Source organism: Moschus berezovskii, chromosome 6 (genome assembly GCF_049115385.1).
Source record: "Moschus berezovskii isolate FMDL1 chromosome 6, NW_MosBer_1.0, whole genome shotgun sequence".
Lineage (NCBI taxonomy): Eukaryota > Metazoa > Chordata > Mammalia > Artiodactyla > Moschidae > Moschus > Moschus berezovskii.
In genome coordinates this window covers 9,145,680-9,169,951 of record NC_142465.1, presented here as the reverse complement: position 1 = coordinate 9,169,951, position 24,272 = coordinate 9,145,680, and the positions used below count along the sequence as shown (strand labels likewise).

Sequence of the window (24,272 nt, the reverse complement as noted above, 5' to 3'; positions counted from 1 at the left end):
CTGTACTGTGTGATTTAATTAACAGCAGTACTAATTATGTATTATGAAAATGTATGGTAATGACTAATGCTTAGTACCTACTATTTTAAAAGTTGGGTACAGTGTATCCAAGACAAAATATAGTAAACCATTTGTCGCTGTTTATTCTTAGGAAAGTGCTGAGCACAATAATGAGTCATAAATATTTGGAGAATTCGTTTTTTACCATTTCTCAAAGATTTTACTACTTGCATTGTAAAGTATTGTACATAAAGATAAGTTTATAAAATTTAATGTGTAGAGTTGAAAGAACAACGGACGCTTGCGTACAGATGTTTAAAAATTGCAGCATTACTCTTAGAAGCCCTGTGTGACCCTTCTCAGTCGCATCCTCCTCTTCTCTCCAGACGTGTCAGTACCATCCTGGCTTTGTCCAGTTTGCTTCTATGTTTTTCTATAGCATTTCAGCACCTACAAATCCTTAATCAGTATTTACTTTTGAAACTCTAAATAGCAGTCACAAACTTAGCTGTGTAAAGAAATATTGCAGTATAGCTGAGGAGTCAAAATTAGTAAAATAAAAACGAAAAAGAGACTGGGTCATGGTCTGCCTTCAGCGTTCCTGAGTTTACAGACTTTCCTTTGTAAACAAAGGCTTATTTTGAAGAAGTCGCTGGGCAAGGTCATACATCCTGGAAACATAGGTTTATTGATGTTGGCATCTGGCAGGCTTCTAGTGTGGGTGGATGTCTTGCGGAAGTATGGTCAAGGAGAATGGGATGAGTGGCACTATTTGTTGCTATTTGTAATTCCGTGGTAGTCTGCCAACTCAAAGGAGTAGGTAAAACAACCTTTCAGGATGAAGGGGTTATGATGTGATTATCCACAGCTGTTGTAGGCAGCAGAGCATGGAGGTGGGAGGGCAGGAAACTTTATTACAAGGGCAACACGTTCAAGTACTTCTAAGAATCTGGCCAGTCCTCCCATGCACACTGTCTTGATCATAAAAAGGAGAGTGGCAGCGTGGGTGTCAGTGATAATGGCTCTCAGAATGATGGTCTCCTGAGTCACACCGCCCCAGTGTGGATTGCTTGCCCTTGGCTTCATAGCTGGCTGGCATTGTGGATTTATTTTATCTTCCTGGGGTTTCTTTTTCTCCTCTCTGGAGTTTGCTATATCCCATGCTTTCTTTTTCTGTACTTTCGGTTTAGCACCTTCTCGGAAGAGTACAAGGGAGGAGATGGCATGACTGAAAATGACTTTTCCCCTCCTGCTTGACAGTCTGGATGTCGCATTCTAATTGGGAATCACTTTTCTTCAGAGTTTTGAAGGCCTTGCTCCATTGTCAGCTTGCTGCTAGTGTTGAATTTCAAAGTCATAATTCTTAATCACTTGTATGTGACACTTTTAAATAAATACAGACATATATATTTCTGGAAACTTCTCAGGCTTCAGAGTTCAGAAATGTTTACACCGTTAGGTTTTTGTGTTTGTCTCTTGTGTTAGGCGTACAGTGGTGGACCCTTTCAGTCTGGCAGCTTGATACCTGTCAGTTCTGGGGGATATTCTTGACCGATTTTGTTGAATGTCTTCCTGTTTTCTATTTCTAGAGCTTCTGTTATATGTTGGACTGCTTCTTTTTGCTCTAGTTTCTGTCTTTGTCTCTTTGCTCTTCTTTTCTGGGCAAAGCAGAAGAAACTATCTTTTAACTCTTGGGTTGAGCTTCTAAATTTCTATTTTAATTTTCAAACATTCCTTTGCTCTCTGTTCCTGTTTTTATAGCATCTTGTTCTTATTTCATTGATGATATCTTTTCTCTGGATATTCATTCCCTTGTGTTGTCTCTTTGGTCTTAAATTTTTCTTCCTCTGTTTTGGTCTCAGTGTAGGAGGCTTTCCTCAGATAGGAAGTAATACTTGTTTGCTCATTAAGACTTGGGTGGGTGGAATGCATAGTTGAAGGATTTTTTTTTTTTTTTTAAGTTAGTTGGAGGGGTTGAGTGTTGGGGAGGGAAGGACTTACCAATTTAGTATTTAATCAATTTAATGCCCACCAGGGTGGGTATTTGTTGTGAGAATCCCCAGAATGGTACTTTTTTCCTGGGCTGGTCACACGTGCCAGTAAAGAGTGTTTGGGAGCTAACTTGGAGGGCAGCTAGGGAGGAATGTCTGTGTTCCGCATTCTAGCATGCTTCTCTGTTTCCTCTAGTCTGAGCTCTCAGTTCCCTTTCCAAAGCAGAACCTATTCTGCTAGAGAGAGAGAGATCATTCTGACTTTAAACTCTATCAGTTTTTGCTTATCCTATTTTATCCGCCTTCACCACCAAGCCCTAGTTCTGGTTGTATCTTTTTAAAGACACTTTAGGCTGGTTTCTCAGCTTTACCACTACGGACTTAGATGTCAGTTCTCAGTGAATTTGTTGGCTCTTATTTCCCTGTCCTTCAGTATTTGTTTTAAAACTTCTTTATCATAATCTTGGTGGAGATTTAGAAGGATTAAGATCAGGTGAGTATGTGCAATCTGCCATCTAACCTTCATTTTGTTTTAATGCAAAAAGAAAGAAATTGGTTGTGATAGCTTGATTCTGCCCTACCCTCTCCGACTCCATTATTTACTGTTGGATGCCTGTGAGCTCTTAGCAGGGTAGGAGGAAGAGAGAGGATCCTTGTTTTTCAAAGCAGGAGTCAGCAGACTCTGTAAAGGATCTGATCATAAATAGTTTAGGCATTGTGGGCCATGTGGTCTGTGTTGCAGCTATTCAGCTCTGTTTTAGTGCCACCAGGGAAGTTCTGCTGTGTGAAGGAAACCGTAGACAGTAAATAATGTGGCTGTGTTCCAGTAAAACTTTGTTTAAAGACTAGAAGTGGGCTGGATTTGGCCATGTGACAGGTTGTGGACTCTTGTTTTAAAGCTTAAAGGTTTATACGTTCAATAAGTGATTGAATGAGATGACGCCTGGGGGAAGAACTGTTGCATATTATCTTTAGTCAGTGACCTTAGCTTTAAATATGCTTGATTTTATAGTAAAAGATACTCCCAAAATAATTACAGTTGACCTTTTCTGTAGTTGTTACTGTATGAAAATTAGGCTGTATTTGTTCCTATATGAAAATTAATTTTTCAAATGCTTCAAGATATGAAAGCAACTAATTTTCTAAACAAAATACTAAAATGTAGAATTACATAAGGAATTGTATGATGATCTTTATATTGATTTAGAGATCCCTGTTTTAATACTGATTGTAATATCATGTTCAAAAACTAGATTTTTAAGATGAAATTGGAAGGGTATTGTTACTTTCTCCTAGGTTTACTCTGAGTATGAAGTAGACTCAGGTCTTCCCCTTAACTTTTACTGTTCTTCCCCATTTCCACTATGAAGTAAAGAAAAAGGAAAGTCCAAAGACAGATACAGGCTTATGTGGTTGTTCTACAGCTAAGAGAGATTCAGGAGGCTTCTGTTTTTCCAGACTCCTTTATTTATTCTTACCTGGAGACTTCTCCAGGATGCCTTGTGGTCCTACATTGCTGCTGGAACTAGCCATCATATCCCTGTTGTAGGGAGGGAGCAATACCAAAAAAGCCTCCAGCTGTTTACCATCCTACTAAGGAGGATGGTAAAATTCTACATTCATTCTTCTTTTTAATCTCACTGCCAGAATTTGGTTATATAGCCACATCTAGCTGAAAGGTAGGCTGGAATACGTAGACTTGTTAGATTGATGTATTACCATCGCATATAAAATCAAGAGTGCTGTTGCTAGGAAGAGTGAAATCAGTAGATATTGAGTTGGAAGCACATACTTTCTGATGTTATATTCTCTGAATCACAACCCGTCAAACCACATTTTTAGCTTAAAGTATAAACTTTATATTTGAAAAGCTTAAATTAAATTTAAGTACTTCCAATTTGTACTTATTTACATATGAAGTTTGAAAACTGAATTAACTTTTAGATTTCCTGTTTCATATTTTTGAAAGAGGCATATTAACCTGGAAAATGAATTGAAGTTTTCTATAATTTTTTTTTTTTTTTGGAAAATTGGTACATTTGAACCTTGGTGTGATACTATAATATTGTAGCAAAGAACAGTCTGAACTTGATCAAGATTTGGATGATGTTGAAGAAGTAGAAGAAGAAGAAACTGGTGAAGAAACAAAAATCAAAGGTATTATTTTAAATTACTTCAGGAGCCAGCAATTGCTGGCTCACATCTTCAGAGGACAGTAATAAGCGCCATTCTACTTTTGAATGCCTGTCCACTTTCCTGACTTGCCGTACCCACAGCAGCAGTTTTGCGTGTGAGTGTATGTTTGGGATGGGGGGGGGGAGAAATGGAAAGGAAGAGGGAGGTGGAGGAAGGGAGGAAGGTATGGCTCTGGTGACCCATCAGCGGTCGCTGTGTGGGTCAAAGGGCTGCCCATGAGTTTTATCTGAATTTAGAAGTGTCTTAGGTAGTGGTAGGAGTTGTTGGTAGTGGTGCTTCTAAACATTAGCTTAGACTTGAAAATGTTTAACATGTAGAAAATATGTGGTGTGTATGTCTGTCTTTTTTTAATCCATTCTAACCAACCAAAAAAAGAACACTTATTAAATGTAGACAAAAATCACTCAACATTTTCTTTAGCAATTTATTTTTAAAAGAGGTAATAATGGTTAGTGGGGAATTATACTGCTTTAGGGTATAAAGGCAATGGCAAGCCACTCCAGTACTATTGCCTAGAAAATCCCATGGATGGAGGAGCCTGGTAGGCTGCAGTCCGTGGGGTCGCTAAGGGTCGGACACGACTGAGCGACTTCACTTTCACTTTTCACTTTCACACATTGGAGAAGGAAATGGCAACCCACTCCAGTGTTCTTGCCTGGAGAATCCCAGGGATGGGGGAGCTTGGTGGGCTTCCGTCTGTGGGGTCACACAGAGTCGGACACGACTGAAGTGACTTAGCAGCAGTAGCAGCAGCAGGGTATAAAGGGGCCAAGAATATCAAGGTACCAGATGACTTGAGTTCCATTTTTAGGCCAGAATGAGGTTTATTGTGAAAAGACTACTGAGCTAATGATACAGGACTATATCTTTATGGTCAGTATTGGTACTTCTAAAAGTATGTTGGTTATCACAACTGTACATCATCCAAGAATCAAATTATTAGAAGTAAATTGATCTTTAAAGATGTAAACTGGGAAAATGGATGCAATTTTTTGATAAAGTCTATTGACAGAGCAGATAAGATAGCAGAATAGTTTGTTTTGCACAAATCTAGCCTATTTCTGGATGGAGTATAATTTTTAGAGGCCATTAATAACCAAAGGCTCTAGTTACAGCCTTTGACTGTCTCAACTGTTAACTTTGTTCAGATGCACATAAACACATTGCGCAGCTCAGAGAATCATTCAGGTCATTCATTTGACCGTCTTTCTCCCAGGCTTGAGAGTGTCGCTATTTTTGCAGTTTTCTTATGTGTTGTCTGACTGCAAAGGGTTATCAAGGATCACAGATATGTGTTGTCTGACTGCAAAGGGTTATCAAGGATCACAGATAGGCATCTGGATGACTCTTTGAACTTCTCAAAGCTCAAGGTGGGTAACACATGGGAGAGAAAGGATAGTGTTCATCATAGCTGTGGCAGTGGCCTTGAGGAGCAGTGGACCTTAGACAGCTTTAGCAACCTGAACTGTTACTGTACACTAGGTTTTCCTAGAGGGGATTTTCCTTAGCTTGCTGTTCGTCTCTACTCATACCAGCGATTTATGAGCTAGTCAGGAAAGCTTCATGATTGGATTGCCCTATTAAAATAGCATAATGCATTTTCATAAAATCCTTCTTTCGATGCCCTTTTGTTTTTTTTAAAGCGCGTCAGCTGACTGTTCAGATGATGCAAAATCCTCAGATTCTTGCAGCCCTTCAAGAAAGACTTGATGGTCTGGTAGAAACACCGACAGGATACATTGAAAGGTACACGTTCTTCTTTTTCGTGGTCTGTCTTTCTGTAATCAGCATTGCAGGTGAATATTTCTAAGGTCATCTGGGACTCAGTGTGTGTCACTGTGGAAAGCTCATGTTCATTATAGGGTTATTGGGAGTTTAAAATTTTGCTCAGTACCAATTTTGAGTCGGTCTTATAAGTTTATTTTGGTTCATCTCCATAGGGAGTATATGAATCTTAAATCATCCCTGAGATTTGTTTAGAGATTTGTTAGAAATGCAGAGAATTAGAAGAAATACAGACTTCTTGTTTATTTCATTGGTGATATAAGTCATTAGTAATAACCCAAATATCTTATTCTGCTTCTGATTTTTTTTTACACAACTTTGCTTTTAAGATCTACCCACATTGCTGTCTATATGTATCTCTAGTCAATAGTTTGTGTTCCCTGGTTCTCTGTGATGTATATACGTCTACCATGCTTCACTGTATGCTTTTTCTTTGACGGCCATCTGGATTGTCTCCAAGCTCCATCAACACAAATTCCATTGTGATGGTCATCCTAGTGCATGTTCTGTTGAGGGGTTGTGTGAGAGTTTCTTTGGAGTATGTACTTCCCAGTGGGATTGATAGTTACGGGATATGCAAGCCTTCAGTACTTTGAGGATGTGTGAAGGTTGATTTTTCCTTGTGTCCTTGCCAACAGTTGGCATCATTCAGCCTTATAGTCTTTGTCTTTACCAGCCTAAGAGATGCAGGCTCCTTTTGTTTATTTGTAGTTTCTGATTTTTAATGAATTAACTTTGATAATGATAATTGGGAGTGAGCCTTTTAGGTTGCTCATTTGTACCCTTTGGCCCATTCACTGTCTTTTTCTTGTTTTGTAGGAGTTCTTAGGTGTTCTAGATTTCAATCCTTTCTCAATTTTAGACTTTGTAACTAATTTTTTGTGTAATTTCTATTAATTTTGTTCATGGTATCCTCCATTAAATCCTTAATTTTTATGTTCATTAATTTTTTTACCTGTGTCTTGTTCTTTTGAAGATGTCTTTCCTTGCTCCTTCTACGTTTTCTATTGATTAGTTTTCTCTTTTACCTTTAGACCTTGAATCCTTCTAGAGATCACCTTTCTATTTCTTAGTTAAGTTTTTATAACGCTTCACTCCATGGTTCCTTCTTTCCCCATTATTTCTGTTATCACGACATATCAGATTCTTAAAAACACCTTTGTCTCTGAGCAGCACTCTTCATTGTTTCTTTGCCTGTTCTTTTGTCATTTTCCCACTTAATGACTATGGCTTTAGAGTATGTCTTCATATCTGATAGTGAGTTGCTTTCTCCTACCATCTCTCACCCATCATGGAACACACTCTTAGGATTGATCTTACCGTCTGTAGCCCGTTATCCCATGTATGGTTGAGGGTGAGTTTATTAGGGTTTTCTTAAAAACTGAACCCCCAAAATAAAGCAACTAAAATTTTGATAGGAATTTCGCTGTCTTTTTGGTATTAAATTGTCTCATCTGTGTCCTCGTATTTATTCAGATCATATTCTGTATTTTATTACTAAGTATTCTTAGTTAATTTCTCTATATGTGTATTGTTATCGTGACTTATTTTATTTTTTACTGTATTTTCTGTTTGACTTTTTTTTGATTCTTGATTTTGTTCGATGCATATGTATATGTACTATACTTAGTCGCTGAGTCACGTCCAGATCTTTCATGACCCCATGCACTGTGGTCCCTCGGGCTGGTCGCAGGAATTCTGGAGTCGGTTGCCATTTGAGTTGTTCATGATAAAGAAGTGCTGTTGATTAGTATTAAAGTTGATTTTGTATCCAGAAACCTTGCTATTCTTGTTGTATAGTAATTTGTTCTTTTATTTTTCCCATAGCCCCAAAGTCTCATCTGCAAATAATGGCAGTTTTAATTCTCATCTTCCACATTATATCACACTCCATGGTAATTTTTCTTTCTTGATAACATTGGCCAGGACTTTCAATATTGTATTAAGCATTAGCATCAAAAATGAGCATTCTAATCTTTACCAGAATTGAATATATAATCTCTTCACTAATTTGGTGTCTATTGGTGAATTTTTAAGCCTTTTTGTTCTTTATAGATTCTGATGATCTTTTGACTTTTTCTTTGAATTTACTAATTGTATATAAATATATACTTTTGGAAATATGAGTTGGGTAGTTACTTAGGGCAGTTTTTTACTTATAGCTAGTTACCTTATTCACTAGTTTAAAGAGCTTACGTGTGCTGATAAACTAATGACTTCAATTTCTCTTTTGTCAATTGTGGAGTTTTATTTTCTAAAAATATGCATTTTATCTAGGTGTCAAATTTATTAGTATATAGTTCATACTTAAAAGAAATCTAATTGTCCCTTCCATATTCTGTATTTTGTATCTTCATTAGTTTTGCCAGTTGTCTCAATCTTAATGTTTTTAAGAACAGCCTTTGATTTTCCATTTTCATATATTTTTGTTATTGCTGCTTTTTTATTCCCTTGCCTTTAACATTATTTCCTTATTTGGGTTTGCTCTATTCCTCTTTCCAGTTTCTTGATTGCATGTTTAGTCTATGAAAGCTTTTATAAATGTTATGGGTATGTTAGGGCTTCCCTGGTGGCTCAGAGGTTAAAGTGTCTGCCTTCAATGAGGGAGACCCAGGTTCGATCCCTGGGTTGGGAAGATCCCCTGGAGAAGGAAACGGTAACCCACTCCAGTATTCTTGCCTGGAGAATCCCATGGACGGAGAAGCCTGGTAGGCTATAGTCCACGGGGTCGCAAAGAGTCAGACACGACTGAGCGACGGAACAGAACGGATGGGTATGTTAAGTGTGAAGATCTATATGCCAGAGTCAATAGCTTAGGCATATTAGTTGTACTGTTCAGATTCTCTTTATTTCTGCTTATTGGTTAATTGCTTTATCAGTTTCTGGGATGGACGTGTAAAACTTCTTCATTCACTTAATTTATCTCTCTCTTATTACAGTAAAATGGCTTATAATCTAATAGCTTTGTTTACCCTTATTGATCTCTTAAATTCACCAATAATGTATTTCCTGTAGGCTTCTGTTTTTTTTTCCTTCTAGGCAATAGTAAATTTTACCAATTTTTAATTCACCCATACCTTATGTGACATCTCCTGGATTTTTTTTTTTACTTCCTCAAAATTATTTTGAGTGAATATGAGTGTCTGTGGCATATTTCTGGAAGCCTCATAGGCAATTTTTATTTTACCTTCATATCTGAAATTTTACTTGGTCTTCATATTTGAAAATTTTAGGTTCAAAGTCTTAAATATCTTAAAGATTCACTTCATTTTTTTCCTTCTGTATTGTATATTCTTAATGTTTCCTTTGAAGCCTGATGTCACTTTGATTACTTTTCATTTATAGGTGATTTGCTTTTTTCATTAACACCTTTAGAATGTACTTTTGTCTTTGATAGTTATACGTCTCAGTGCTTTGAGTAAGGATTTTCATATTTCTTTAACTCTGAGAAATTTATTATACTCATTTCTTCAGATAATCCACCTCCCTGCTCTTTTTCAGCTGTTGTTAACATTTATCATCATGTCTCCATATCTTATAGCTTTTCTATCTTTACCACTGCCTGTCTGAGAGCTTTTAAATCTCATGGATTTTTTTTTTTTCTTCAGTTCAACCTGTGTTGTTTATCCTATTTGTTTGTTGTTTTACTCTGTTTCTGATACTTAGTATTCCCACCTTGTTCTAGAATTCTTGGTCTTGTTTCATAGTATCTACCTCCTTCATCCCTTTAAATATATTTACATTCTTGTTTAAATCTGTCTAATAATGCTTCGACGCTAAATATTTCATTCTTTCGTAGTACTCTGGAACTGTCTAGTTATTCTGAGCTTATTTCTCTGGCTCACTGGGCGATATCAGTTACTCCTGTGAGTATCGAGGGGGAGGTATGGAGGTTAGACAGTCTCATGGGGTTTAGAGAGAGTGGACGGGATGAGCCTGAGCAGAGCTCCAGTCACCTCAGACCCCTGGGGTTTAGAGAGAGGGGACAGGATGAGCAGGAGCAGAGCTCCAGTCACCTCGCACCCCTAGGGTTTAGAGAGAGAGGGGACTGGATGAGCCTGAGGAGAGCTCCAGTCACCTCAGACTCCTGGGGTTTTAGAGAGAGAGAGGACTGGATGAGCCTGAGCAGAGCTCCAGTCACCTCAGTCTCCTGGGGTTTAGAGAGAGGGGACAGGATGAGCCTGAGGAGAGCTCCAGTCACCTCAGTCTCCTGGGGTTTAGAGAGAGGGGACAGGATGAGCCTGAGGAGAGCTCCAGTCACCTCAGTCTCCTGGGGTTTAGAGAGAGGGGACAGGATGAGCCTGAGGAGAGCTCCAGTCACCTCAGTCTCCTGGGGTTTAGAGAGAGGGGACAGGATGAGCCTGAGGAGAGCTCCAGTCACCTCAGACTGTGGGCTGGCAATTCCAGACAGTTTTCTTGGGAGGAAGCAGTCTACTTTGGTTGGGATCATTGTTCCTGGATTGGAGTAGGGGGAAGAGTGAGTGCTTACGGGCTCGGAGCTAGTCCAGCTTTTGTCAGCTCTTTGTTATCCTAAGAACTGGGCTCTGTGAAGGGTGACGGGAACAGGCAATGAGCGTTGAAGGCAGATGTAGAACTTAAAAGCGTTCTTCCAACTTGTCCTCACTCCTACCTACTCTGGTTATCACCACCTCCCATCCCTGCCTTTGAAGTTGCAGCCCGCTCACCCTGACTGTACCAGTTAAAGGCAGCCTGCAGTCTTTTCAGAATTTGCTCACGGGGTGTGTGTGTGTGTGTGTGTGTGAGAGAGAGAAATATAGAGCCTTCTTGGGTGGGGGGTGTGTGTCTCAGAATTTGCTCACGGTGTGTGTGTGTCAGAGAGATGGAGCTATGGAGCCTTCTCGGGTGTGTGTGTGTTTCAGAATTTGCTCACGGTGTGTGTGTGTGTGTGAGAGAGATATAGAGCCTTCTTGGGGAGTGTGTGTGTGTCTCAGAATTTGCTCACGGTCTGTGTGTGTGTGTTAGATACAGAGCTGTGGAGCCTTCTTGGCTCCATAAATTTTTTTTTTTTTGACATGTGGAGTTGAGGGTAAAGCTAGAACATTTTACTTTCAACTGTAAGAAAACTTGATACTTCAGGTTTTTGTTTTTTTTTCTACTTACCTTAAATGGCTAAATAAGAGAATTAATTTGATTGCAACAGTATGTCTATGGCAGGAATTTTTTTTTTTTTTTGGTTTTGATTTTTTATTGGAGAGTTGTTGGTTGTCCTGTGACAGTTTCAGGTTGACAGCCAAGGGACTCGGCCATACGTATACATGTACCATTCTCTCCCAGATTCCCCTCTCCTCCAGGCTCCACAGAGTATTGAGTAGAGCTCCCTGTGATGCACAGTATCCCCTTGTTAGCTCTCCATTGTAAGTCTAGCTGTGTGTGCGTGTCGATCCCACACTTGCTAACTGGCCTTTCCCCTCATACTTTCCTTCCTCCCGGCAAGCGTAAGTTCATTCTTGTGACTCTGTTCTGTAAGTGTTCATTTGTGTCATTTCTTTTCAGATTCTGCTGTAAGGGATGTCATATAATATTTCTCCTTCTGTTTGACTGACTTCACCCACTATGTCAGTCTCTAGAGCCATTCGTTATGTCAGAAAATTCTAACCTGGATTTTGGATGTGTTGTACAAACTGCCAGAGTGAATGTTTTTTGGGTGTTAGAGGGATTCATAAGTTTAGTAATTTTTTGAGGGGCTCATAAACTAGGTGTGTATATTCTTTAAATAAAAAAAAAAATCTATGTCCCATAATGGATCATATGAATTATATTATACTTCAGGAAAGCTGCTGTTTTAAAAATCCTCCTCCCCTCTTCATAAAATACTATGTACTTATTTAATGTAGTTTCAAATTCCAAATTAAATATTGAGACTAGAAAAAAGATAATGCTGTAGGATACCATTCTTTTTCCAGAAAGAGATATGGTCCCCTCCTTTCCCCTAATAATAATAGACACAGGTGAGATATGCAGTTGATCCTTGAATAAGGAGCTAATCAGTGTATAACTTAATGCATAGTATGTAACAGTATATAAAGAGTCACCCTTTGTATCTGATTCCTCCATCTCCACGATTCAACCAGCCACACACTGTGTAGTACTGTAGTATTTATTATTGAAAAAATGTCTGCATATAAGTGACTCAAACCTGTGTTCAAGGGTCAATTGTACATATTTTATATGTGTTTATTCACTTATTTTGGCATGCCTTATGGCTTGTGGGATCTTAGTTCCCCAACCAGGGATCGAACCTGTGTACCCTGCAGTGGAAGCTCAGAGTCCTAACCCCTGGACTGCCAGGGAATTCCCTCAGTTGTCCATATTTTAAAAGATAATTCAGGTTATCAGGATGGTCAGTTCATGACTTTTTCACCGTATGAGGTAGACTGTGTTTTACACCTGAGACACCAGCACTGACAAGCTCAGTGCTAAGGTTTGATTACAATGAAAGACTGAGGATTTGTGATACAACTTACATTTTCTAATCAGTTTACTCTGCCTGGTTAAATTTGCTCTTTTGAAATGCTTAATGGTCATGAGGTCTGTATTTGAATGTACCTTTTGCTTCAAATAGGAAACCTGTCATTCACTAAAGGTTTCCCAGGTGGCTTAGTGGTAAAAGAATCTGCCTGCCCATTCAGGAGATCCGGGTTCAATCCCTGAGCTGGGAAGATCCTCAGGAGGAAATGACCACCCATTCCAGTATTTTTGCCAGGAGAGTCCGTCCTGTGGGCAGAGGAGCCTGGCAGGCTGCAGTCCATGGGGTCGCAAAGAATCGGACATGAATGAGCATGCATGTTGCTAACTATGAGCGTCATTCACTAACTTTTATGCTTCAGTTTCAATATGACAAAAGTGACTTGTGTTTTACTGTGATGCTGTATAACTGGTATTTTCTAACCTTTCAGCTTGCCTAGGGTAGTTAAAAGACGAGTGAATGCTCTCAAAAACCTTCAAGTTAAATGTGCACAGATAGAAGCCAAATTCTATGAGGAAGTTCATGATCTTGAAAGAAAGTATGCTGTTCTTTATCAGCCTCTGTTTGATAAGGTAATGCTTCCTAATACTTCATTTATCTAAAGTTCAAGAAGATAATAAAGCTCTGGAAATATAAACGAACTTTTGTTAGACCTCTCAGCAAAATGGTTACTAAATATAATTGGGAAAACTATCAGTAATAACAGTTCAGCTTGTGGTATGAAGTCATTAAATCTATGAGTGTTAATGAGAGACAGTTTTTAGCTTGGATTGCCAGAGTTTTTATGCAAGTTTTTTCTTTTTAATTGTTTCAGCGATTTGAGATCATTAATGCCATTTATGAACCTACAGAAGAAGAATGTGAATGGAAACCAGATGAGGAAGATGAAATTTCGGTTGGTATTATCTTTATGTTTTTATACTTTGGGAATATTTCTTTTATTGTGAGATGGATATGAGTACTGATGAGCCACTGTTAGCCTGGCACTGTCTATACCCAAATTTACTTTCTCCTTGTATTTTTATAGTACTTAAGGTTTATAGATTTATATAAACATTTACTTTAAATTTCCTGGTAACATACAAAAGGATTGTTCCTATTTTTCGAGTGGAGGTGGAGGCTTCTAAGTGACCGCCCACCTTTATAGATGGCAGAGCTGTGACACAGATCTAGTACCCTGTTATGTGATCTAATTTCTCCAGTGTTCATATTTTAACCTTGATTAAAAGAATATATTTTGATTAAAAGCACCAGTGAGTGAGGCAGTAAACAAGGTTTATGTTTCTTTTTCTCTTTACTGGGCTTAAGTCTTTTTTTTTCCATTGAAGCTAAAATTGTTTTCTCTGCAGCTCATGGTCCTGGTAGCTTTCTTTTGGGAGGGATATGGTGTGGTAAATATTTAGAGAAGTAAAAGTTTGCTGGGGGTAACAGCAGTGTTTACACAATTAGACTAGAATTTCTTTGGCTGAATGTTAGAATTAGTCAGTTGAAGGTTTGTTGGGTCCTGAATGTAAAATATTTTATCAAGATGTCTAATCTAGGTATCCAACATTGATTAATGCTGTCTTTTATTAAGGAGGAGCTAAAAGAAAAGGCCAAGATTGAAGACGAGAAAAAGGATGAAGAAAAAGAAGATCCCAAGGGAATTCCTGAGTTTTGGTTGACCGTTTTTAAGAATGTTGACTTGCTCAGTGATATGGTTCAGGTAATTTTATTCATAAAACACCAGTTTACCTCAAAGACTAAGCCTGTGGAATTTAAATGGCTGTGATGACTGGTTTCTGTATCGTTGACTTTTATAGAATGATTGCCTTTGAGGGGAAAAGAGTGCTCCGAGGTTTATGGGAATCTTAGTTCCCCAATGAGGGATCAAACCAGGGCCCTTGACAATGGAAGCACAGAAACCTAACCTCTGGACTGCAAGGGAATTCCCATGATGGCTTTCTTTTGAAAGAGCTGTTATTAGTAGAAGGGGAATTGCAGCTTTGATTAATGTAATCAAATAAATTATAATTCATTTCCAAAAATTAAATAATGAAACAATTTCTTACATAATTGCTCATTTCACTGTAATTCTCGCATAGCCCTGTGCCTTTTGGTTTTAGAAGGCAGAGTATGGAGGGTATGGTGGGTTGTTTTGATTGTCTGACCAGAGAGACCTTTTTCAATCTGAAACTATTCCAAGGAATATTTGCAATATCAAAGAACACTGTAAACATACGTGTGTGTGTGTGTGCGTGCGTGCGTGCCCAGTTATAGTTGAATCTTTGGGACCCCATAGACTGTAGCCCACCAGGTTCCTCTGTCCATGAAATTTTCCAGGCAAGAATACTAGAGCGGGTTACCTTTCCTAGCTCCAGGGAATTCTTCCCGATCCAGGGCTTGAACCTTAGTCTTCTCGTGTCTCCTGCATTGACAGGCAGGTTCTTTACTTACCTGTTTTAATAATTGTCCTTTTCTGTGGGAAACCAATATAGATGTCACCTTCGGGAAACTTTGCCTCTCCTAATCTGAATCATTTCTTGGACCGCTTTCATCTGCATTATTACTTGTTACCTTATGTTGTGATTGTTGGAAGTTAATGTGAAGAAAAAGAAACTATCTCAAAACAGTGACAGCTTATTGCATTTCTGTTTTTTAGCAAAGTAGTAAAGGAACAAGAATCAGCTGGAAATTGTAGCAATTATGATCAGGAAACATTTTTAAATTAGCTTCAGTATAAAGGCATAACCTGGAGAATAAATCTTAAGGTTCATGATTATACATAAAACTTCAACAAAATGTCTCAGTTGGTTAAATGCATATCGTCCAGTAGAAGAACACTAGTCTTAAAATGCCATTTAGATACTCGTTTTGATCTTTTTTTCTTTTTAATTTAAAGGAACATGATGAACCTATTCTGAAGCACTTGAAAGATATTAAAGTGAAGTTCTCAGATGCTGGTCAACCTATGGTAAAAGAATCTTGAAATATTTCCAGATTTATAGCATTAGATGTTTACAAAATAGATCAATGGAACTTTCTAAAGAAAGGTGATATTCAACAATTAGACAAGGGAGTGAGAAGAAATTGGAAATGGTATTTGGTACTTTCAATTGTTAGTCAGAATTAAAGTTCACATGTTGATAGTTGTGATGCTGTATTTATTCCTTTTCCTCCCTCTGATTGTAAAAATCGTCCATTTTTGATACTGAATTTAAAATGTATTAAAAATAACAGCAAAGTAACATGAATAAGAAAATGATTATTCTGTATTAAAAAACACATGTCTGGAAAGTAAATAGAATAGAAGGTGTTAAAGGGTTCTTACTTCTTCATTACGGGAGATCAGCCAACAGCTTTTCCCTGAAACCATGGATTATGGAAAGCATGGGCAAAGGTCCTGTGGGCTTGTAGGTTCTTCTATTACATGTGCTAAGGTTGGGCCTTTTCTCTGTCAGTCTAAGATTGAAAGTGCTCTCTGGGAAGATGGGTGAAAGAAGGGAGAGATAGTTCAGCTGTACCTAACAGATTTCATAAACATGTTACTGAACAGTGTAAGCTGAACTAAGTTTTGCTCAGTTTATTTGGTGCCATATTTTGCCTTTAAGGTAATTTGGGATTTACATGACTTTTTCCCAGAATAGGACTTTGTCACTTAAAATTTTATGTTTATAGAAATCATACATTAAGCTTTATTTACTAAAGCATTGAAATTTTATCATGTAAAAATTTAATTTAATTTTTTTTTTTTAAGAGTTTTGTCTTAGAATTTCACTTTGAACCCAATGAATATTTCACAAATGAAGTGTTGACAAAGACATATAGGATGAGGTCAGAACCAGATGATTCTGATCCCTTTTCTTTTGATGGACCAGAAATTATGGGTTGCACAGGGTGAGTTTCATTTTACTACTTTAATAGAATACTCCATCTATTTTTATTTTACTTATGATTTGTGATATTTATTATTTTCTAGTGTGTCTGCTTGGTCCACACATACATACATAGTTTATATCCAAATATTTCAATAAAATGTTTTCTGAGAAGGGCTTAAGCATTTTTGCAGGATTCTCTATGGACCATAATAGATATTTTTTCAAAGGAGTATACATTTAAATGTATTATATTGTGAGTTTGTGGTAATTATAAATACATTTATTGAAAAAACTTTTTTAGAAATAAAATTTTTCTCTCTATACTGCTACGGAAAGCAGCACAAATTTCCCCTCTAAAGTTAAAAAATAAAACATTTACTTAGAAAAATGTCAGCTTTCCAACAGTTGAAAGTAAATGTGTTAATTGTGATAAGACATTCTTTTCCCTTTGTTTTGGAAGGTGCCAGATAGATTGGAAAAAAGGGAAGAATGTCACTTTGAAAACGATTAAGAAGAAACAGAAACACAAGGGACGTGGGACAGTTCGTACTGTGACCAAAACAGTTTCTAATGACTCTTTCTTTAATTTTTTTGCCCCTCCTGAAGGTAAATAGTGTTTTACTTTGAGTATTTATGGTTGTTTTATTATAAGCTCTGTTTAACTTTTTACTCATTTGTATTTCTTTTCTCAATTTTGCAGTTCCTGAGAGTGGAGATCTGGTAAGCTGAATTGTTTATTTGTTAAATTGTTTTTTATATATATAATTAAAAGACCGGTTCTCACATGTGAGGAGTGGGGAAGTGGCCGCTAGTATTTTGTACTGAGGCTTGTAATTCAGAGGAGAGGACCTTTACACATCTGAAAAATTACTCCATTGAAAATGCTTTTGCTACTTCCACTGAGAAATGGTGGGAGGCTAAAGATTTTCTTTTCTTTTGAGACTTGCAGATACTAACGTGAGGGATTCAGGTTTTCAAACTATTTTCTTCCTTATTGAAAATGGAGTGTATTAAGTCATTTATACTGTTTACAAAACACTAACCACTTTCTGCTTAGATTTCTTTCTGTGGTTATTATTCCAGTAGAAATGTGGTTATTTTATGTATGTGATCATATAGCTGAAATGTGCTTGGCATACAGCCTGGAATAAGGAATAGTCTTAAAGAAATCTATACATGCCGTGTAGGCTAGCCATGTTTTGAATTTGACCTAAGTCTATTACCAAGTATTGATGGTAACAAAAAACAGTCTTGAGTAGTTATGGATAGAACACCTCTGTCTGCGATTAGAATTTTTCCTTGAAGGTCTTCTCCCCTAACCCTTTGATGTTCTGTTGTTATTAGAGTGGATTGTGTTGATGGATAAAAAATACACATTCAGGATTTCACAGAATATTTACTTATTGTTTAGTATCACAGAATTGGAACTTTAGTCTTGTGGAATAATTTTAATTGTGAATAATGTCAGCAGCATTTCTGTGCTGTACTTTGCCATTAAGTAGTAATCCGAGACTGACTGACTCTTTATCAAGTAGAACTTCATGACATTTGGCACTACCCGGCTGCTTGGATAAGTCTCTTTCAGGAAGTGTGAAGTGATCCTCTCTGGTCTATATTATGTGTCATATACATAATTTTATTTATAAGAGCCTAAGATCCTTACTTTTATTCCATTTGGTGTTTTCAATAATATCTTTAAAAGAAAATTGCGGTCATATAGCAAAGTTGTTATTGTAACTTTTAAACTAGAGGAAACTAAGCAATGATGAGTAGGCACACTGGCCTCCTAACATTTTCTTTTTGTTAAAAACCTGTAAACCTAAGGCACAGGTAGATGACTATTTGATCATGCACACATGAGATACTTTTAAATGTTTAAAGTGAAGTTGAGAGTTTCTATGAATTATTTAAACCGAGCAATCCCACATATGCCAAATTTAGTAAGTTATTACATTTTGTGCTTCTGTTTTTCTTTTAACAGGATGATGATTCTGAAGCTATCCTCGCTGCAGACTTTGAAATCGGTCACTTTTTACGTGAGCGTATAATCCCAAGATCAGTGTTATACTTTACTGGAGAAGCTATTGAAGATGATGACGATGATGTGAGTGAATCTGAATCGTGCAGTGAAATCCTTTGGTGAGGGTGTGGTAGTCAGAACTGGTGAGAGGTTTAATGAATAGATGGAGCTGTTAAAAAGCAAGACAGAATAATTCAAAATTAGGCTGATTACTTACATCCTTTTCAGTAACTTCTTTGAATTGTTTTAAACAGATTCTCTTAGAATCTTTGTGTTTGGTTTATTGTAGTTTTTATTTTCCTACTATTAGGAAGGCTACTTTGAAATAGTAAAAACTTCAGTATGTTGGGTTAGTGTTGTAAATCCATTACATGTTTTTGACCATACAAATCATAACCTTGGACATTTTTGAATTCTGATAAAAATCTTTATTAGAAAGCATGGACTTTTTATTCATAGAAATACAAAGGAACAATTTAAGGTAAAAATAGGCTGTTCTCCAATATTTTGGACATCTTTCTTGTTAAGTGGCAATCATTCAAATAGGCTTTAGGTCCTTTTTTTTTTTTTTTTAACAGACAGGTAATATTTACAGTCATAGTTACCTGATCACAGTTTACCCATGATTACCCTGTGTTCTTTATTTTTATTTTTTAAGTTGTCAAATTTAGATCATGGCACTGAGCTGGGTGATTCATGTAGCTATTGTCCTTGTTTTAATCAGTTGCCAAATGGAAGTATTTTTTCCTTTTTTTAGACATTAGTGGATACAGTGGTGGATATTAAGTAAATGCTACTTTCAGATGTTTGTTAGCTTCATTCAAACGTCATCTTTTTTTCCCTTTTTTAGTATGATGAAGAAGGTGAAGAAGCGGATGAGGTAATGTTTACCAAATGAGCAAATAATTCTCTGTTTAACACATTGAGAAGCAAATTGAGTGACTTATGTATTCCATTGGTATATTCATTATTCCATGATACGGGATAAAAACATTTTTTGGAAAAACGTGGTTTTAGAATTCTGCATCCAAGCAATGTATGTATGAGGTTTCAATAAATAAACTGCAAAACTCAGAACACTTTTTTTATTTCAAATAATTCTGTTCTGCTGCAGGGTTATCAGCTCTTTGAAGAAGTCAAAAGCTGCAGTAAACTTTTTCAACGTTGGCTGCAGTAAATCTTTTCAATAAAACCTGTCTGGATGTCTCAAGTTGTGTTGGGAAATTTTTCATATTAGAAGCTTTCAAATTAAATTGCATTGTCACCAAACTCTGTAATCATGAAAAATCTGTTGACTTATAGAGTAACTTGTATTAAATTCTCCCTACATTATGAGCCATTTCTTCCTACTGTGTACCTACTTCATGGATGCATTTTGAACTTTAATATAGGAAGGGGAAGAAGAAGGAGATGAGGAAAATGATCCAGACTATGACCCAAAGGTGAGCAAAATTGGTGCTGTTTTCTGTTCAATTTAAGGCAGCTTAAATATGAGTTGATGTTTCTGAATATAAAGTTTATTTTTGCCCATTAAAGTCTTTAATAAATCTCTCCTCACTGGCATTTCAACAGTACGTGTAATTTCGATGTACCTTTCCTAAGAAACTTATTTTTGGTTCTGACCTAACACTTTTCGTAGTTTCAGCCTAAATACACCTAGGATTCTATTTTAATGGTGCCTTATCTTGGGCATTTTTAAGCATTCAAAATTACTCTTGCTTGGTGTTGTTCAGGATGTTTTCTCTCCAAAGGAAAGCTTGTAAACAGTTTTTAAATCATCAGAATGCAGGAGCGCACAGAAACGGGGGAGCAGTGCTGTTAGGTTCTCCCAGTCACCTCTTTTCTACACACCTGAGTCTAGTCTTCCTAGTCCTAGGAAGTTGTCAAATCAGGGTTAGTAAAGGACTTTGTCTTCTACAAAATGCTGGGTTTATTACTAGGGTTCACTTGAAACTTGCAGTTTCTCTTTAATGCCTTTATTCATTTACTTATGCTATAAAATACCCAGAAGACTAAAACCTAGTCATCAGGTAAGAGAGGGTAGTTAAAAAATCAAATATTCTAACATGTCTGAATTGGTCTTAACAGCTAAATATGAATGAAATTAGTATTTTTGAAAGGCAGAAACAATTGGTAATATGACAAGATAATTTGTTTGGCTATTTTAATATTATACTTTAATGTGTTTCACTTTATGGAGTTCATTGTACAGTGTAAAATCAGGACTTTGTTTTAGCATTTTTGTGACTAATATTTGAATGAATAATTTGCTATAATTACTATATCATTTTTTAAAAGTTTGGCAAAAATTTGACAGAACAGTGAGAAAATGTGATAAATAAAATAATTATTATTGAAAAATTAACTGAAGCAGATAGAAAAAGATTGACTTGTTGTTTTCCTTTAACAGAAGGATCAAAATCCAGCAGAGTGCAAGCAGCAGTGAGCAGGATGTGTGTGGCCTTGAGGAAACCTGCACTGTAATAGCCTAAACACAGCTATTATTTACTTACAGCCTTATGTTTTTGTATTTTCTTGGTAGACTCAGAAGTTTTTTTTAAAGGAAAGGAGCTGATATTTTAAAGACCAAATTTGTTCTACTTAGCATTTTAACTAGTTTTTCTGCCAGCTGCATCGAATGCACAGAATCTCTCACGCATGTTCGTCCATTGCCATATAATTTGGTTCTTCTTGGAGTATTTTTATTGTGTAACTGTTAGAGTAAAGCTATGAAAATGAACAGAACTGTGAAATGAACCAGATTTTTTTGTCTTGCTAAGTTTTTTTCCTGAAGAACCAAAGTATTTTTTTAGCTGGTTGAATGGGTTTAAGTTTGCTTGCAAGAGCTGTGCCTTTCATTACTTTGTTACAGAAATACAATGACTTGCATTAAGACAATTCATCGTTTAAAAAGCAAAACTTGTCAATACAAGTATATGGTTAAGAATTTCCAGTAAGACTACACCTGATAATTTAGATTAACAGGTTTTTGAATGTCAAGTGACATTAGTTACTATAAGAAAAGCTTATTAACTAATAGTATGTTATTGGTTATCTTAGGGAGGTGAATAAAACCTAGTATTTTCAGAAGTTATGCCTCATTATTTTTATTTTAATTGTACTTTTAAAATTTAACCTCCATTAATTAAGCATCTTTTCTTTGTGGTAGGATCTACCTTCTGCTTCCCTGGAAAGGATGAATTTACATCATTTGACAAGCCTATTTCAAGTTTTTTGTTGTTTGTTTGTTTGCTCATTTTTGTTTTTGCAGCCTAAAATAAAAATGTCATATAATTTTAGTTCTCAAAAGATAATGTCTTAATTTTGTACTAATTCAGGTAGAAGCAGAGGCCTAGCTTAAATTATGTACCCAGTTTACCGTATTACTGAAGAAAAGGGTGCCAAATTTGGAAGAGGTACTACTATATCTACTAATAATAAAGTATTAAAAAAAAAGAAAATTCATAAAGATTTAATGGTTTTCATAGAAAGAGTGAAAGGTTAAATTTCATTTCCTTTGGTATAACTAGACTGACGGCCCCAAGCCTCTACAGTTAATTCTAATTCTTACCACTTAAAGTGTCATTTATTTTCCCTTGCCTTTTGTTTACTGTGTATTAAAATGGGTAGTACTGTTGACTTAACTACCTCACAGATGTGTTAAGGCATATTAAGTTAAACATTTTATGAAATGTTTCTCAGTTGCATTAAAAGCTCAAAACTTTGGACCTGTTGTACCATAAGTATGTGATATTTAGCATCTTAATTATACCAAGGCTTGATACGAATAGTTAAACTGGTAACCAAGTTTAAGTACCTTTATTCTGGATCCAGTCAGGCAACACTTGATCTTTGTGTGGCTCCTGTTTCGACAGCAGTAGGTGATGAGCAGCTGTTTCAAGGGGTCCTGGGATTTTTTCCAGCTACTTTAATTTCTGACTATATTGTAGTAAATACTATAGACGTTATGGGACTAAAGTGGAAATAAGACCATTGATAGAGGGGGGAAATACCATTAAATTAGGGACTGTAGAGCCACATTTAAAATACCTCAGGCTAAATACTGTTATTTTGGGGGATGAATATTAAAGGTTTGACAGAGCAGACTAATTGGGTTATAATTATAGGAAAGCCTAGAATTCCTGGTTTTAATAAAATTACATTGGGTTCATTTTTAGAGGTGATTTAAAGTTTCTGTTTTAAAAATTTAGTATTAAGGTCTTAGAATATAAACACATTTTGTTACTTGTATAGTACTATCCATTCCTCCTGAAAGTTTAATTAACTACTGGAAATCCTTAACCAATTGCAGTAGTTTATAGAAAATGCCATGAAAACACCTTCTGCTTTTCCTCTTTATTTTCAAAATGATTTTGCTTGTTTTAATTAGACATTCTGCACTGATCTTTTCTTTTTGTACCCATAACTCATCTGAACACAGCTTTTTCGGAACTAAAAAATTTTAATATGAAGATAGAATCCCATTTTTAATGAACTTAAAAGTAGCAGCCAAATCATTCCTTTAGGAAATAGCTGTTGCCAAAGTGAAGAGATAGATAACTATTTCTTGTTATATCAGGGGGGAATATGGTCTGCAGAGGAACTTTTTTATTTTTTAAATAAAGTTGGTGTTTCAATGGATATCAGTGTTCATCAATACCGCCTGTCCAGTTTCAAAATGGTTCTATTCCATTTTAGAAATTTGACGTGTAATTTGAAATCCTTAATAAAATTTGCATTTAATTTTATAAAATGTACTGGTGATATTTTGGGTTGTTTTTGAAAAAAGAATGGGTATATATACTTTTTTATTTTTTAAGAAGAGTGGAGATATTTTGAGTAGGCTATTCTGTGCTTAGGCCATGATGGCCTGTAAAATGTATAATTTTAAGAGTAACCTCCCAAGCCCTGCTAAGTGGAGTTTGTTACTGGAAGACTAGAAAGGAAGGAATTTCATGTTCTGCAGATTATACTCTCCGTTACTACAGATGTTCTTGAGGCCCTTCGAATTCTGTCTTTACATTTTCAGTTTATAGTTTTCTCTAGTCCAGGCTGTGACTACCAAAAAGTTCTCTCATTTCTTTCTAGAAATGGTAAAATCCCAGAGGAATACCTCCGAAGTAATATACTTAAGATTTTTTCTATCTTTATGGTTACTCAAGTATGGTAATAAACAGAGAACAACAGTTCCATAAATTGATTAGTTTTTAGTTTAACATGGCTCTCTGGAAGTTACCTAGTTCACTGAAGTTGTATTAGTATTTATGTGACATAAAAACGTCTTAATAGTGTGAAATTGGCTTACCATAGCAGTACTTTAAAAAATGGGATTCTACCTCATTTCTTTATAACACATTTAATAGCAACACATAAACCTTAAAAGGACACATTAGACTTGATAGAAATATTTTAATTATTCTGGAACAGGTTAATGGTATTGATTGGTAGATGATGAGGTCTTTAACTGAATTAACGGTTGATATTACTGCTGCTTGTAAAACAGTATGAATTTGTGGGTTATCTGAGTTGTAGGCCATTCCCATCATTGAATAATAAAACTTTTGAATTATTGTTTGTGAAACCTCATCATACCATGCAGAAATACTAAAACTATTTACTATTCAGAGATTCTTTTAATGCTTGGTTTTAGGGCTTGGTTTAGAATTTAGAGTCCTGTTTTTAATGAGTTAGTCTTATAAAAATTTTAGCCTTTATATTTTTGACTAAGTCAAGCCAAATGTTGTTTTAAATGTACAGAATTAATGGATAGTATAGAACAAGCGTACATTCTTTATAGGAACCGTAGGAAAAAAATCACATGCTAATGTAGTTTTTAATCTTCTGCACTGTATATATTATTGTGAACTGGATTTTGTTTTGAAAATACATGTTTATAATTTAGGTAGTTTGCTACTTAAAGCACTAAGTCTCTAATA

General features: G+C 36.2%; 1 protein-coding gene across 5 annotated transcripts in view; it reads left to right on the top strand.

The window, feature by feature from the left end:
* The window catches only part of NAP1L1 (nucleosome assembly protein 1 like 1), a 39,460-nt gene extending 16,371 nt beyond the window's left edge, over positions 1–23,089 (top strand). For 2 of the 5 annotated variants that reach the window (XR_016037545.1, XR_016037543.1), the window contains 13 exons: positions 4,063–4,148; positions 5,831–5,933; positions 12,890–13,031; positions 13,274–13,354; positions 14,036–14,164; positions 15,341–15,412; positions 16,196–16,335; positions 16,777–16,922; positions 17,017–17,036; positions 18,298–18,420; positions 19,187–19,216; positions 19,451–19,778; positions 20,747–23,089. Coding sequence is in view for 1 of the 5 variants with exons in the window: in XM_055396427.2 (XP_055252402.1) it covers positions 4,063–4,148; positions 5,831–5,933; positions 12,890–13,031; positions 13,274–13,354; positions 14,036–14,164; positions 15,341–15,412; positions 16,196–16,335; positions 16,777–16,922; positions 17,017–17,036; positions 18,298–18,420; positions 19,187–19,216; positions 19,728–19,778; positions 20,747–20,782 (1,159 nt within the window). In the remaining 4 variants the exon portion in view is untranslated. The remainder of the gene's footprint in view (positions 1–4,062; positions 4,149–5,830; positions 5,934–12,889; positions 13,032–13,273; positions 13,355–14,035; positions 14,165–15,340; positions 15,413–16,195; positions 16,336–16,776; positions 16,923–17,016; positions 17,037–18,297; positions 18,421–19,186; positions 19,217–19,450; positions 19,779–20,746) is intronic. The other 3 variants (XR_016037544.1, XM_055396427.2, XR_016037546.1) reach the window with 3 other exon arrangements.
* Positions 23,090–24,272: the final 1,183 nt, after the last annotated feature.